This window comes from Stigmatopora nigra, chromosome 5 (genome assembly GCF_051989575.1).
Source record: "Stigmatopora nigra isolate UIUO_SnigA chromosome 5, RoL_Snig_1.1, whole genome shotgun sequence".
Lineage (NCBI taxonomy): Eukaryota > Metazoa > Chordata > Actinopteri > Syngnathiformes > Syngnathidae > Stigmatopora > Stigmatopora nigra.
In genome coordinates, this window is record NC_135512.1 from 8077501 (window position 1) to 8095148 (window position 17648).

Genomic DNA, 17648 nt, shown 5'->3' on the forward strand with positions numbered 1-17648 from the left:
TCATATTTGGTGATCTTTATCGAAAGATCATATTTGGTGATCTTTATCGACATGCTCCTATTGATTGTGTTTTGCAGTGTTCGCTGTATCTTATGACTTTAATTACCTTAAATTGCTTGGAATTGCATTGTCAACCAGCCAACCTCCCTTTGCTGACTCATTTTACTGTTGTAACAAGAGAAGGTACAATAACTAGTAAGGGAAAAGGCTGATCAATATCCTTATCTTAATACATTGTTTTGTTATTTTGTTTAACAGTCTTTGAGTGTTTAAAAAAACAAACTATATATCGCTCCGTATTTAGCTAGCTGATACATCAATTTACCTCTTCTTCAAACTGTTTAGCTTTGTTTATACATGGAAGGTTAACTTCCAATGGATTCGACAAAGCAAAACAAATAAAAAAATCTCAACTAACGGATTCACACAAATTGCATTTCCTTTAGCATTTAAAATCATTTGTCGTGACATACTCGGTGCAGTCCCTTGTGGTTGTTTTACCATTTATTTTAAATTACTCGTGTTTGCTAGTGTGTGGGGATAAATAAATAAATGCTGTCATCCCGCTTTGAATAAGGACTTTTGCATTTTGCTAAATAAATGGCAAAATTGGATATATAGATTAAATTATCCCAGCCCATCTAAACTCTTCTGCTTCTACAGGAAACCTTGGCCGTGTTGACTACATCAGTGAATTTGAGTTTGACCTCTTCATCCGGCCTGACACTTGCAATCCCCGGTTCCGTGTCTGGTTCAACTTTACAGTGGAGAACGTCCGAGAGACACAGGTCAGTGTTCTTTAATTTGAAATGATTCAGCTATACGGGCAAAACAGATGGTCACATGGAAAAGATACACACTGTGTATGATGGTAGTTAACATGGGCATGGTTGGGAGTGCCACTTAAAATACATTGTAAGATGGGATAAGAAGGTAAAAGTGAAAACATTAGCAATACATTCTTAATTTTATAATATCCTTTTTCATGAATACTCATGTCAGGCCTAAACAAGATCAACAATAAGAGATGATACAAAAAAACAGCGCAAGCAACGGGGAAGCAGTGATTGAATGAGTGAGTGCAAGTGAAAATTAAATAGAGAAGAATACAGAAAAAAAGGATAAATAAGGATGAATCCACACCATGCCGTTGCGCCTGTCTTCATGTGGAGTGTCCAACACGCCCTATCTGAGCCTATCAGGCCAATCAGCCCATCTCCCCGCAGTGCTGTAGTCAGCACTAATCACATTTTATGGCTCTGAGATGAATGGGAGGCCTCGTCTTGGAGCTGAATCGATCCCAGGGCTAGATAGGCCAGCCCTGGCAGCCTGCAGTTCAGGCCAACAGGATATTTGCTGCTGTGGCAAAATGACAGAAAGTGAGTGGGAAGATGGGCAAGCAAATGGCTCGAGAGTGAGGCACACATAAAAAGCTGTAATAATATTATTCATTTTTGTGTATACAAATACATGATCACATAATTGTGAATTCAACTGGCTGTTTGCATGTGACGGGCAGATGACATCCACTTAGTGTTTACGTGAGCACTGGCCTGCATTTGGATTTGCCTTTTTTAATCTGTCCAAACTCATTCAACCACATATGAATAGAGTAATTTACATTTGACACTGTTGCATGTTTTTATTCATGTACACTGCGTATGGTTTTCTCGGTTTAAAGGCCACAATGTCCATAATTTTGTATAGATGTTCTAAATCTAAATTATAGTGTCATATGAATGGAAAAATCTTAACTGGAAAATTTGAAAAAGGATAACAGAATCAATATGTTAAACAACTAAGTTCAGTTATGTGAGGAAATACTGTTCTATGGAGATATCAGCCTGGTTCCAGGGGAGAACCAGGCTGGTGGAGTGTTTCATCCAGCTAAGCCTTGCAAACTCTCAGCCTGAGCCAGGGGAATGGGGAACAGTAAAAGCCCGTGATATTGGAAGTGAGATGGCTATTTTGAAGGAATGTAAGCTGGTGAAACAGATTTGGTCTGCCTCAATCAGCTTAGAAGCTTTGTGGAAATTGGCTTCACCGTAGCGCCGGTTATGATGGATGGTTGGCTGGATGAATATCTCGTTTTTATGACTTCTTTTTTGCATTTCTCAAACAACTTGCACACAAAAACTCGTACCTATTCTCGTCTTGTTCAATACCAATGGTAAACATTGACTTTTAGGAATAATATAGAGAAAAATAGGTTGTGTCCAATGATCTGGTTTCACCTTTAATAGTGCACACATTGAACTCAGACTAGCTTTGTTCCCCCCTCTTGGACCCGGTGGCCCCTACCCTGCACAAGTTTGCTCTTGTCCGCTTACAGTGCACTAACCATGGTTCAAGCATAACTGAACCACAGTGCTTTCTTCTAGCCAATGGGAAGCCAGCGATGACTGGAGAGATAGCCAATGGGAAGGAAACTTTACTCCAATAATATAAACAAAAAAAATAACAAATACAGGCAGTGTATTTATATTTCAGGGGATGTTAAATGTTGTTTCATAACTTGGATTTTTTTCCCCATCTTTTTCCCATTGATGCTTTTCACAATCTGAATATACCTTATGTAGAAGCATTCATGAGTAGAGGTATCACTTTAATGATGCTTGAAAATGTTCAACATTGGACTCTTTTCTACCTATCAAACAGTCATTTGCATCTCAGCTAGGTTTGCTCCAAAAATATGTCAGGACTGATCACTGAGATCATTTTTTGTGGATCTAAGACCTTGTTCTTAAAATTGCCATCTTCTATTGGTTCCCCGTTGGTCCAGCATATTCTCCATTGCTTTTTTGCTGGCTTAATTGTCTGCAGTATTATATTCCAGTCTATTTTCTCATTGCCTTGAATCTTCTTTGAATAGAATAGATCGATCCTCTCGCTGTCAATGACAGCCAATGTTTTAATCAACAGTAGCTTTTTCACTGCCAACTAGTGACCTTGGATAAGCACTTTATCTAAATGAAACATTCCCATTTTCTGCTAGTTGTGAAAATGTCGCATCTCATTAAAAAGGATTGCAATCATGCATTTTAAGAAAACTTGGCCAACTAATACTACATCATGCGAGACAGTGTCTGCTGACTTAATTCTTACAAAAGTTTATGTTCTAAGTCCAAAGTGAGTGAACCTCAACTAGCAAGTTCCTGCTAGCATCATTGCGTTTCATCCTCTGCCTATGTTATGACCAGAAAGCGGTGAAAGAGTTGATATGACAGCCCATTGGGCAAGTTGATATGCCATTCCATTCTGCTGTAGGGGTGTGCTAAATGTCAGGCTCCGTGAAGGGTACGGCTGTGAGCTATTATCATTGGGGCCTTCAGGGAGCCATTCATAGAAGACAGGCAGTAAAACCTTGCACCGAGCACCTTCAACTCATATGATTTGTAAGCCTCACTTGTCCAGCGAAAGCACAGTACAGAACGGTTACTCACCATAACCAGAGGTGAGGATGAACTGGTGCAGACTATTCCATTTTGTATGTTGCATTCCCGATGGGTCACCATTGCTTTAATGCCGCAGACATAGTCCACTGAATATAATTTAACAGCGACATTGCACAGTCTGACACTATCAATAAGTTAGATATTGATTAAGACATTGAGTAAGTAAAGCTTGCAAAACACTGACCAACAATCCTTTACCGTACTTAAGCCTGTGAATAACAGTATAGTATACAGTAAGGCAGCTCCCATGAATAAAAGAACACCTCAACGGGCAACGAAAATAAAGGTTCTTATGGAGCTTACTCTTTTCAGTCAGACAAACTGACTCTTTTCCGAGAAGACAGAATTGTGTGTGCCTTTTTTTTTCTTTTGTTGTGAGTTCTGCAGAAACTTGGATTGGGGACAGAGGTCACTGTTGTACAGAGGTTTTTTTTAATGTACATTTCTAAAGTATTCGATTTAAGTCAAAACTATGCTCCTAAATCAACTAACACGTAGGCTGAAGGAATCGGAGCAGTGTTTGAAATATGTGTAATGGTGTGATGAGAATGGATTTTGGGAGCAGGTGCATTGTGACCTAGAATTCGGCATAATGTATTCATACAAATGTTATGTAAAACAATGGTCTGTCATTTGTTTGAAATTGATTGTTGACACATTGTGCCTTTGAATCAATTAGGTAGAAAAATAGGGTAAGTGAAACACTAACCAGACGATGTGTTGATATCTATAGCAATCGGAAGTTCGGACATCTGTGTTGTGATACTCTGTATTCAGAGCAAGTCTTAAACAATGTATCATTTTTGGAGGTTGCAGTTTGAATCTTAACAGAATACAGATCACGGCTATTGTACTATGTAATGCTGACGACTTCAAAGGTTTCCTTTCTTTGTAGAAAGGACTTTGCGATCTGTGTGAGTCTGGCCAATGGTTTATCATTTAAAAGAAATTTTACATAGGCAGATAACATTTGGGTTGACAAGTTTCGTATATAACTTCTCCAAAGGCACAAAGCGCCATACATTGTCACAGGGTTTAGGGTATCTTGGATGACCTTGTTCTGTAAAAGAGAAATTCAGGCATCTTTCCATATTCTGAACGCTGATGCGCCCTTGGTTACTCCGTAACGACATGGACAAAAGGATGTGACGACAGTGCAGAATGGATTTTTAAACTGTCACCCTGATAGGGGAATTAGTTTTCCCTGGGTTATCGCCGCTACCACGAGGTGGCTTATCAAAAATCGTTTCAAATAGAGAAGGTCCATCATTTATCATGCATTAATTTCTCTGCATTTTGTAAATTGAGTTCAGGGAAGTGTTGAGAATCAGTGTGGAAATGTTTGTCTAACTTGCTCAGTATAGTAATCTGTGTCCATACTTCTCTTATCAAACAACGGAATAGAAGATACTGTTAAATTTAGTTTTAATGAGGTCATAGGAAACCAGTCTGAAAAGGAATTTTGTGATAACCGATAATCTTTTTAGATCAAATTTGCCTGATGGGTGGTATCCTGAAAATAGAATGGGTCGAAGTTTTTATTGTAACAGTTTAACAGATCAACCAGTGTTATTTCTTTAGCAAGTTCTTCAGTATTTTCAATGTCAGAAATACATATTCTTATATGATTTCTGTATGGTATACAAGGTTCCAATGAAATAACTTCAATTTGTAACACATGTTTTACCAGTGATTCGGAAAGTTAGTGTGTCTCTCATCAGTTCACTCACTCATCAGTGAAGTATTCATTGAGAGTCCAGCTGTGTGCCAGTATGATATGCTGCCAATGTGCACCAATTTTCCAAATCTAGTTGCAGGGTCCTGGCATAGTTTTTATTCTGGCTTCAACCGAATATGCAAATAGAGTACAATGAACAAAAAAAAAGGTTATATTGCTGATTATTACCGCTTCAATAACTCAAGTCCCTTTACCCATTAGTGAAGGGGAACTGAAACCCACATGCATTGTATATAATACTTCAGTCTTACAAATTAGGCAATAAGTGTATACATATTCTGAATGTCATTAACATCTATATACAGTTGTGTTATTAGCTGTATAACAAGGTTGGTAGAGTTACCAGAAATGTGTGTTTTAAAAGAACAGATTCCAAACATTTAATTAAGAAAATTGTGTTCGGATTCCTGTTCGTAGCTCCAAATCGGCAGACAGACACTAGCATTTGCAAGGTTTTTCAAGGAAGCATTTTGTGTTGGGTACAAACGAGGCTTCTGTGTATCTGCATGAAATGATGAGCCTGGTGTCAGGGCATGGATCATCCTTTTTCACTGAGTAATGAATACGGATTGCACACTGGATAGGGGGCCTCGGCAATCTGCTCCTCCACAAATGAAACAACTGCCATTCTAATGAAATAGTCTTTTCATGCCAGCGCTCCCCTCAACGCGGTCTAAATTCAATTCGAGACCAACAGATTTGTGTGCTAGAGGGATTGAGAGATGCAGAATGCGAGAACGGGAGGGTTATAAATGCTGTAATTAGAGTACTGTTTAAAAGTATGTGTGTATTCTGGTGTATGTTCATGCGTGAAGGTAGCAGTGTAGTGGGAGGGACGGATGCATGTCGCGATGCCGTCGTTAACCACCTGGTTATTTTAGATCACAGTAGCGGAAATGGGGTACAATCATGGCAATCACACTCCCACAAAGACACGCTTATGCGCAACTTCACACACTTGCCTAATTATGCCAAATAGTGGCTTGGGAGAATAGGCTCCCTGTATTCTGTATTTAGGGAACAGCGAGAAAAGCCACAGTGTCTCTTTGATGCTGCTTTTGTTTTCTTGTTTGTGTGGTTTAATAATTTAATCAAGCCAAACGTCCTCCTTCTCTGTGTAACTGTCTGTTGGCGGAGGCTAATTACGCTGCAGATTGTTCTCCTGGTGCTGTAGATGAGAGTTTAGATCCAGAAGGGTGGGGTGGCTGGTGGTGTCATTCGTGTGTGTTGATGGCTGTAATTTAACAGTGGGCTGTTGGGCTAAGCTGTCTGTCGACCGCTGTTTTATTGTTTTGGAAGGCTGCTGACAAGCTACTATTATAAAATGCAACCATCATAGCTCAAGAGAGAGCCGGCAAACTAATTCCTGGTCTGTCATTTGTATTTGAATACATTTTCATGGGATGAAATAGACTTGCTGCCATGGACTTGCAACTTGTATTCTTTTTTCTTCTACAGTTTTCAAGGTAGAAGGTAGAATTGTCTGCTCAAGAAAATGATATGTCAAGTTGTTTGATCTAATGAAGATGATGATAGATACGATGGAAATTAGTGCCTCTAATTACTTTAATTAAAACCCAAATTGGGTTCAAGTTTTTTTGTCTGCTCTTCATTTAGTGATGGGTTGCGACAGGACTGGCAGTTTCTCACTGAGTCGCTTGCTGTGTTGTTGCTTACGATCATTCTACTCATGGATGCTCCTGTTGCTAAATAATAATCTAATATATAAATGGACCCTAGCGCTTTTCTATTTTTATGACTGGATTTTGCAGCTATATAAGAACAAGTTATACAGAGACAGACTCAATGGTCAATACCAAGGGTGTGCTAGCGTTATTCTCTGAGGGTGGCATACAAAAGTTGCAAGGGACACTCTCTCACTCTTTAAATTTAATGTTTTATTATTTCATTAACTTCACTAGAATAGAATACAATTGTCCAGGATTGGTTAGAAGTTCCTTGTCCTTAGACCCAAAATACTGGGTCATTTTTCACAATTCATTTTCCTTTGCCACCGTCACTACAGAATACATTATTTCTCTTCAATGGTAAAATGATTTTTTTTTAAATTCCCAAATATTCAGAATGACTAATAATATTAGTTCGGATTGCTGTCATACCTTAGATGACTTCATTTTACATCCATAGACTGGCCGTATTGCCTAACTGATTAGATTCATTGCTGCTGGTTCCAATTAGTTTTTACACAACAAAATCATCCTGGACACTGCATTAGCATGCGCTGATGAACTGTATAATGTGATACACTGGGGTACAGTCTTTATTGTTGCCTGTGGTGTTTAATGATACACAAATCAGATAAGTTGGGCAGATTGAGACATTTACAGGACTGTTTATTCAGTTTCGGATAAATGAGTTTGTGATTCATTGTTCATTTTAATCCAGTTCAAATGCTATCATCAGAAACCAATGTTAAAATGTTTCATTGGGAGAATTTTGAAAAATTAGAAGCACCAAAATTGTATCCCACCTTAATGGTTTTTAGACACAAACTAAATATTTCTCATCTTTTTTTGTTGTCATTCCCGGTGCCTTGACCCTCCTTTTACTGTTTGAGAGTCCTCTTTCATTGAAGGTATTCTTTAAATAGACAGCTAAATCTTTGCCTTTTTTGGAACATCTTTCCTTTACACATAGTTTGCCAATTGACATTAGAGCAGTGTTGCCAAATTGCTGCGAGGCAAGTTTTTCTGTCCATGACTGCAGTTTAGCACCAGTTAGAGAAGCTTTATGACCACATGTCCACTGCTTCACTGCGTTGCACAATTTATGCTATCCATAGCAAGTTTCTTGAAACAGGAACTTTCCTTGACAAACCACACAATGGAAAGCTTGCTGCTACCACCACTTGGTAAAAACACAAAATATCAGAGACTAAAATTCTGTACGGTGAGGCCTTGGGTGGTAGATTTATTTTCTTGGAAAAATTATTAATCTTATGCTGCCAAATGCAAATGACCCAATGACTGCATGAATGATGCCTAAAAAGAAATAGGGCCATATGTCAGCATACCAAAGTATGTTATATAATTAGAGCCAAGCATAAGACCATGAGCCACTGGATTCAGTGCACTTTCCTCAGTGACGAAATCGCATTAATTTGATTCACAACATTTTACTTGCAATTTGTGTCAGTATGCATTAATTAGTTGTGACAAAGGTACAAATTTGACAGAGTATCAGTTCATAAATGTGGGAGATGCAAACATATTGTATAGATAGCTCTTTAATCAATGTCCGCCAATATTACAGCAATACATCGATTGTCAAGCTGTGCACTAGTTTTCGCAAGGATAGGCATCCGCTGCCCAAGAATTCATATTGCTTTCATTTGTAAACATTCACTCTCTTAACATTCCGGACATGTATTACTACCAAGTAGCAAGTAACAGCATGACTGTGGTCCCCTGCGGCAATCAAAGCGATTGATTCAAGAGCAAACTTCAAGATAAAAGTTTAAATATATAGTAAATATCCAGACTGTACTGATTTGTATGATTTCCAATATGACTTGTAGTCGGTTGTATGAGTATGCTGACAATAATAATAATACTAATAATAATAAAAAAATTGAAAAATAGTAATTTCAGCCAATCCTCCACTCACACTTCTCTTTAAACAGCGTGAGTCTCTAGTGGATTTTTTTTTCTATGCCAACATCCTGACCTTAGTGTTTTGTTTAGCCAGAATGTGTGATATCACTAGTGTGGCAGCACCTTTGCATTGTTTGACAGTACACAGATGCTGTTTGCCTGTGTGTCATTGCGATGTTGAGATTTATTATCTCCAGGGATTTTACGGACTCGTGTTTTCACGTAAAGATGTGCCAAAAAGAATACCTGCAGAGGAAAAAAACAATAAAAAAAACACACTAAATGTTTTTTTTTACTATACAGCAATAGGTATGGACTGTATAGACAAAGAACTAATAATAGTTCATGATAATTTATTATTTAATGTAATCCAATTCCTATGGCCCACACCGATATGATAATTTATTTAAATTGTAAACACTTGTTATGACAACTGTAAAATAGTTGCGATAAGAAGTCAATGCTTGAGAAAAAAAAAAAACGGAAACACAAATTCTTGCTTGTGCTCTGTTGTTGTCCCATCATCTTTATCCAACACCAAAAACTGACAGGCTACGTGTGCACATAATCCCAAAGGAAAAGCTTCTTCTCGTGCTTGCTGTATCTGGCAATCGTACAGCTCAACACTCAAATGAAAAGCCCGTGGACCAAAAAGGTGAGGAAGAGAAACTCTAAATGGGTTAAAACACACAAGAAGGGAGCAGAATTGGAGTTTGCCGAAAAATAACCAGTGGAAATGTGAAGACTTTCAGACGTTTAGAGCTCTTAAAATAGGGGCATAATTCTTTTCATTTGACAATTGTGAAATTAAGTGTGAATTCCCCACATGTATTCACGTCAAACACACACAACTCTCAAACCCATGAACATATTGATCGACTGAAATTGGTTGGAAATAAAAAAAAAAACGGTGCCCTTTCCTGCATGCAAATTGTGTGCTGGTATTTGCACAATTTAGAGAGCGCAAAACTAAGAGCATGTGAAGGAAACAGAAAAATGTTTAACCTATTAGAATAGCATTCACCCCCTCCTCCACCATTGCTCACTGATTCTGAGTGACAGAATGAGTGGTTTTAATTTTGGCATTTTGCATTTATTTAGTCTTTTAAATGTGATACCATGTTTTTTCATCAAGTTTATCTCTATGGCTTTAAGGATATTTTTCTTCCCCTCCTACGCAATATTTAGTTTTACATCTAAGCTTTTGAGTGACTGCAAGCAAAATGTAATTGCCAGCATTTGGCTGTTATGGACTCCATTAATTTGCTTCCTCCAAGCAAGGGAATGTGAAGGCGAGAAGCAGATTGTTTTTGTTGGGTGCTTTCCACAGACTGTTTAGTGATGAACAATCTTAGACTTTTTTTTTCTGTGGTTCAGGCATAAAACTGTGGCCAAGGTGTGCAAATAGAGTCCAGATGGTGCAATTGGTCGTATTTCATTATACCTGAACTATAAATGTAATATTATCAAAAACATCTCCATTTAGTATGGGTTCAAGAAAAAGATATGAGAAAAAAAGTAATATCAACCACTATACAAATGATTGTAAACATGACTATCATCAAGTTGAAATCATACAATATCAAAATAATAACTCACCTGTAGACTAATGTTTCTTCAATCAGTGTAACTGCCACTAGATGTCCATATACTATAGTCAATCTTTATGGATTGGACGCCTAGTGTCATTAATAAGTTCAAGCAACTTATACGACACCTAACATTTTTTGCCCGATCTTTCAATTAGTTTTCACAATAATAATACTAATAATAAATAAAACTGTGTTGTTGCCCAACGTTAGAAGGTCACTTTTCGATTAAAAGTTTACCTTATAACCTTATTTTCTATCCCACATTTTTAATATTGTATTGCACGGCCTTTTAGGGATTCCAAAACTTCGGATTTAGTTCTACTATTAGACATGAGAATTCTGGGCCTCTTCCATTTTGAGGAAATGTTATACCTGTAAGTTGGAAAATGATTTAAAAAAAAATCTATAATGATACTGCCCAACATTTAAATTATCACCCGGGGCCTTATTACCTGATACCCGATGCATACAAATAGTCATAAATAAGCCGTATAATACTCCTGTGCGTATGTGGATAGTAAGCACTGGCTGCAGGTGTTTGTTGCAGAATAAAGTCAAGTTTGTCCATCATCATTGCAACTGCATTAACCTTGGCCATTATGCCTGCCAGGCCCACAACTTCTATTCCAACGCAACAAATACAGGTCCTGGCCCAGGGCAATCTAGCAGGCAACATAGTTAATGACTTATTTACTGTTTAATGGCTGAATAAGGCACCACCACAACAATTAATGAGAAAATGCCAAATTCACAAGCCATAGGGGAGCTAGGTGGTAGAGGTTATTTTCTTTCTCTAACTTTATCTCGACTCAGCCTTCTGCTCTACCCAGATAAAGTCCCGCATACCTGGAGACAGACAGGCTGACATAGGCAAGGACAGCTACTTTTTACAATGTGTAGCTGTAAAAGTACACGCTGACCTTATTTCCAACTTAAATTCCTTTCTACTTTATTCCGTTCTGGTCTGTTATAAATCACCCTTACGGTGTCCCCATTCCAATGAAGTTATTGATTTTGCTTGGAAGAGTGTCCTCCTCTTTGCCGCTAATGATAAACATATTTTTCTAAAAAGTCCACACTCCTTATCATGCTGGTTTTCATCCAGTTTTCCCAGACCCTCCCTCCCTCCCTCCGCCCCTCCGTCCTTCTCTTTCTCTGCCTTTTCTCTTATGGTATGTTGTTTTCCTCAGCTCTCTTTAGCTCTGTGAATACCATCGCTCAACCAGTGAGCTGTTGCAGGCACTTTGTTGCTGACCATGGTGCTGAAAGCCTCCTGCCTTCCAATTGCCAGAGTGTTCATTTCATGGTTCATATACCCCGTTCTCCATTTGTCAGAGTGCTGTTAGCCCCCCACACTTATTTCTTTAACCCCTTCCCTTACAAATAATAACAAATCAAAGGCACATTTGTTTTACTCCACCGTCACAGCTCTTGCCACTGCCAGGCTTTCAATTAAAGAGCTGGCATTTGTTACATGTTGCTTGTGTTTGTTGCCCAAAATGTTTAGGGGACTTTCAGATATTGTTTTGCGCTTTGCCTCTTTTAGCTCTGTGTTGTGGTTTCTTGGATTTAATCACGTTGCTTTTTATTTCCCTTATTGCTTCCTGTGAACCATTGAATGCTCGGTGTTAATCAGGACTGTGATGAATCTTTTTTAGGGGGATATGTGCACAAAGACTGTTGTTTATTTGCAAGTACAGTTGAACACAATCTGTTCAGGAATGCAGGTGAAACTCACATTTCTCTCCTTAAAAAACTAAGTTTCCGATAAAATGTAATGTAATGGAAAATTGCATAAAGCAAAGTTTTTTTTTTGCTATTATCTGTCACACAACTAGAAATGGGATTCGGTATAAACCTTAATTCCATCACCAAAAAGATTTTTTTAGCTATTGAATTCCCTATTTCTTTTAGTCTAGAGTTATTTCTTGGTCCTTTCCTGGTGATTGGTAATTTATTCACATTAGAATTGACTGAACTTTATATAGTCCTATTGTATTTAGCACTATCTCTGTCAAAACGTTGAACGTGTGTCAAGTAGCCCTAGATCCTTTTTTTCCACACAGATTACAGGTCAAACAAGCTTTTATGTCTTCAGGGGTCTATTTTCCCTAAATATGTTGGTCATATATTTTAATTTGCTCGACCTTAGGCATTGGACACTGGGTTTATTTTTTGGATATAATCACAACGTAATGTGTATTTGTAGCATGGGTTTTTCCCTGGTACTTTAGCATCCTTCCGGACAAGATACTGTAAATTGTCCAATGATTTGAATGTTCATTTATATGTATGTTGCGATTAGGGCGGTTGCAGTCTCGGGTAATGGGTATGCTTCCCTTTCACCCAAAGTCGGCTACGATAGGCTCCAGTTCACAGATAACCCTGAGCAGGATAAGTGGTTTGGAAAATGAATACAAAGGAAAAGGCTTCATTTTGTAGGACTGAATGTCCTAACTGCTTTGAAATGATGGAAAATTATAGTGTGGAGTATGTTTCACAAGGACTTCTTTTGTCATGGGTCTACCCGCCACTGTGGTGGTTTGTAATTGCGGACTGACCTCGCATAGGACCGTGACGCTTAGCTTAGCGTGTCAATGATCAGTCACAAATGTTTTCCTACTGTTTGTTCCTCTTTTTCTGATTTTTGAGGAGACCACTTGAAAGACTATCTATTTACCGTGCTACTATTTTATAGCATGTGGTTAATATTTTCCCAGTTAAAATGAATGGGATTGTAGTGGCAATTCAATCCCTTTAATGCTTTTAAATTTAGAGCAATTTGTAAGGTGCAGGAAGATGTGCATAATGGTTTTCACCGCACCCACCAAATGAAGACTTTCAGAAAAAGATGGATGACTCCATGAGTGGAGGTGCAGTCATATTGCTGAAGCTGCTTTGCGCTACATTGACCCATCATCACTGGGGAGGCTTGCAGGGAGATTGCAGTAAGCCAGCTGTTCCTTCATCTCTGCTCTACCTTACTTTGCCACGTTTACAGAAAGTAAATGTATCGGACTTTATGATAGACAAAATAGATCCTGTTCTTATGTAGTGTATTTTCAAGTAACTTTATTTTTAGTTTTTAATCAACCAATCCAATATGAGCAAGCCCTGAGCTTACCTTTTGATTTTACGGGTTGAGCAATCCTTTCTAAATAGAAGTCTTGTCGTATACTGACCCATTGTAAAGTGATGATTAACACTTGTACATAAAATTCACCTCAGTAGTTTTCTAACTGTTCCTGGAGTAGTGACTGAAACAGCAGACATCATCACAAGATAGTTATACAAATAAATATGGACCACAGCCCATAATTATGTTTCATTCTCCCATTTCACTCCCTTCAGTGTCCTTCATTTAAAAGGCCGTCTGTTTTGGTACCAAATTGTCCTTCATGCCAAAGTGAATTTGTTAGCAGTGCTATGCCAGACTCTAAGTAAATGTGTTTTTCAATCTCTCCTGCTCTCCAATCATCCCACTCTCATCCTTGTCTTTTCTACCTATGGACTCCCTGCAGTCCCCTGTGTTTTTAGGACAATCTCAGTTTCGCCTCATCTCTTGACTGCCTTGCATTCCTACCTAGCCACCCATTGCCCTCGCTGTCACTTTTTCCAGCTCTTAATAAATAACCCCGCACCCTTCTGGCCCTCAGCTCTACTGGCTGTTGCCGGGGCTGAATTTGTCACAATATCACTTGCTGTAAAAGGGGAAATTGATACCGCTGCCTCTTGCCACAGGCAATAGTTTGAAATGTTGAAATGCCAGATACGGTAAAACCTCCACTTTCGTTCTATGGAGTTGCTTGACATAAAACATTGTTCCATATGGAATGAAATGAATCTAAAGCATATGTTCTACCCAAAAAAATCACAAAAAAGTTACATTTACCTTTTTTTAAACCAAATTTCGAAAAATATGTATTAACTTAACTAGGTTAAAATGGAAGACAGCTTAGTTGCTTCAACAATATTTAAGTCCATGCAGTTAATTACGCAAAAGACATTAAAAATTGGAGGTTCCTTTTTAGCTACAGTGAGGCGCTCAAATCTCCTCTGCCGCCCTGCAGGGGTTGTTTTTCTACTGAAAAGACATCAAATGGGGCCATTAAATGTACTCCAAAGGATTGCAATGTAAAAACAAGGGCTTCATTAAAATATGAGAAATACTGCTGTGGTTCTACTTCACCGCTCAATAACGGGATACTAATCAGACGAGACGTCCCCAAATGACCAGGTAAACGGAAGAAGCAAAAGTTGCTTCCTAAAATCTGCCATTATCCAGATGGCACCATTAGCGATTAAGCCAGAGAAGTTTCCCCCCGTTATAATTGACTCCATAGGCTATTAGGCAGGTTGGCACTAGGCTAAGTCCACTGGCGCACACCCCAGATGTTCTCTCTGCGTCTATGTGTTTTATATATATATATATATATATATATATATATATATATATATATATATATATATATATATATATATATATATATATATATATATATATATATATATATATATATATATATATATATATATATATATATATATATATATATATATATATATATATATATATATATATATATATATATATATATATATATATATATATATATATATATATATATATATATATATATATTTATTTATATATATTCATATATATAGAGCTAGTGGAAGTTTCTTGGTGGTCTATAGATGGGCATGGAGTGCAAAGAAAGTCACATTCAATTATATCAACGTCTCTATTATCTTGACTCCTCTCAGTCTTTCTAGTTTGCTATTTCTCAACCTTCCTGTCAGGTGTCCTTTCCATCCTTCCTGGAGAAAAGATATATTAAAGTGTTCTGTTTCTGTTCTGTGGCGATATTAGTCTCAATCTTTTGGTTTATCCAATGCTTAAATTGTCTTATAGTCACTCTTTTCTATCTATTATGTGCAAGCAATGTGATGCATGTGTTTATAGTATGTTTTGCTTCATTGCGTATTGTCAGGACATTAAAATGATTCGGACTTGCCTGTTGATCCATGCAGGGTTCATTAGTGTAGGGTTTAGAAATTTATTTGTTAGTTAAAAAATAAACGGTAAAGCTGCAAAACATTGTTTTCAATTTATAACAAAGTATAGCAAAAAATACTCCCGTTTTAATTGTTGTTTGACCTAAAATGACTGTAAAAACTAGTGTACGTAACCAGTCTGATGGTGTTGATGATGGTTTAAAACCCTGCCGCCACTGTGGCATAATTCATAATAACAGTTTTTGTTGTTATTTAATAATTATTATTTTTAATAGCCTACATAGGGTAGCCACAATAATGCATTGTTTGGAAACTGATCTACTTTGCACCAAAGTGTGGGCTCGACTTTTACTCACATTCACAATGCTAATGTAAATGACTGCAATCAGCAATATTAAAACACAAACCAAAAAAAATACATTATATATTTTCCCACCTAATTCTCATGGGAAACGATTGCTCAGTGTCATTAAACCTATCTTTAGAAATGCCATGGTTACAAGGTCAACGTTTCACAGGGCCTCATTGAAAAGAAATCAGTGTTTAGTTCACAACTAGTACTGCAGCAGACTTGAATAGGCCTGTTTTAAAGTGTTTGGATTATATTACTGAATGGACTTTCAGTAATCCCTTTATAGCAAGGAAAAGGAGCTAAAAGGCATTAATTATTCATCTCCTCATGGCTCGTGGTAAAGAGGAGAAGCGCTCTTGGGTTCCCATCAGCTATTAGTAAACAAATCAATGCTGCAGGCTGAGCTCCTCCTCGGTATGGAGCCATCTGCCCTTTACCATGACTTTCAATTGAAGGCCAGAAATGGACCAGCATTGAAACACAATACTGTCTCTTGAGGACGAATATTTAAAAGAAAAACACTTTTCCCATGCTTTTTGCCCCTACCAGTTTGTTGAAAATCTCTGATTCCTAAAAGCACAATCTGTTCCACAACAATGACACTTAATGTATTCATTGCATCAGTCTAATTTGTTCAAACCTTGTTACATGAATCTCCCAAATGGGCAGGTACGACACATTATGCCTGTGTGAGCAGACATACAAATTTGTTACAGCCCACCTAACAATAGGTAGTTGATATAATCAAACAGCACAGTTTGAAACCCATAATCCAATTTCTCTGGCCAGCTTCATTTTAATTTGTTATCGCCACAATTATGAACTGAATGTGGGGGAATTGAATCAGGCGAAAGAAAAAGAATAATATGATGGGGGAACTGCAAGAAATCAATACAGCTCTGCTTGTCATCTGAACACTAGACTGAATCCTGGCTGAATGTGCTTCTTTGGGGGATTCAGTTTAATTCAATCTGGGGGAGCTAACACACTCTCTGTCCCCTTCACGTGGTAGACAACATCTCTGTCTTGATTTAGATTGTTGTGCAAGGGCCGTGTGCTCCTCTTGCTTTGAGGAAGGTGCTGTATGAGATGCATACTTTTATTTATTTCACTGAATAAATTAAGAGTGGTGCAGAGTACATCAATTTTGATAAAAGTAGAAGAAAATATAATGCTGTGTCTATGTGCGTATGGATTAATAAAGATTGTTGAGTTGCCAGGGTTTGCACGGCAGTAATATCATATAATTGATGTAACCACAACTCCCAAGATAATGTTTACATTGGAAATGGGAATGAGTGAAGTTGTTGGCAATCCATAGTTAGATGCTTTTTTTTTCTTCTTCTGTGAATGGATTCAATCAATAATACATGTTTTGGGAAAACTTCCATTTGGCTTAACATTCAAACTGTTGTAGCATGGAAAGAAGACCAAAAGTTGCACAATTTAATACTTTTATAAATACGAATACAAAAAATATTACACTTACGCTGCCATTTCTTGAGTTTATTTTTCAAATTCTTGTATTTTCAAATGAGCACTGTCAAGTCATTGCACTAAACTGTTAGCATGCTGCGGGCGTACCCCTGTTTTAACAGCAAACAGAACGTCGCCTTGGCTTTACAGATACGATTAAAAAGCCCATCTTGCTCAACAGTCTGTTGGTAAACAGAACAACCAACAAAGAGCATCTTCAATGCCAAGGAGAGACCAGTGGAGACGGAAAAAAAATCAATATGTCTGCCCTCTTCTAAAACAAAAGGTCCTTTTCTTTTTTTCCTTCTTCGCGCAGGTCACTCTTATAAAATGTGTGTTGATCCAAAATAACGAAAAATGTATTTTAGTCTAAGCATTCAGTTTAACTCTGTACTTTACACT

At 37.7% G+C, this 17648-nt stretch overlaps 1 protein-coding gene across 1 annotated transcript in view; it reads left to right on the forward strand.

The window, feature by feature from the left end:
- The window catches only part of agbl4 (AGBL carboxypeptidase 4), a 201305-nt gene that overhangs the window by 9319 nt on the left and 174338 nt on the right, over positions 1–17648 (forward strand). The window contains exon 3 of the mRNA XM_077716531.1: positions 664–788. Coding sequence (XP_077572657.1) covers positions 664–788 — 125 coding nt within the window. The remainder of the gene's footprint in view (positions 1–663; positions 789–17648) is intronic.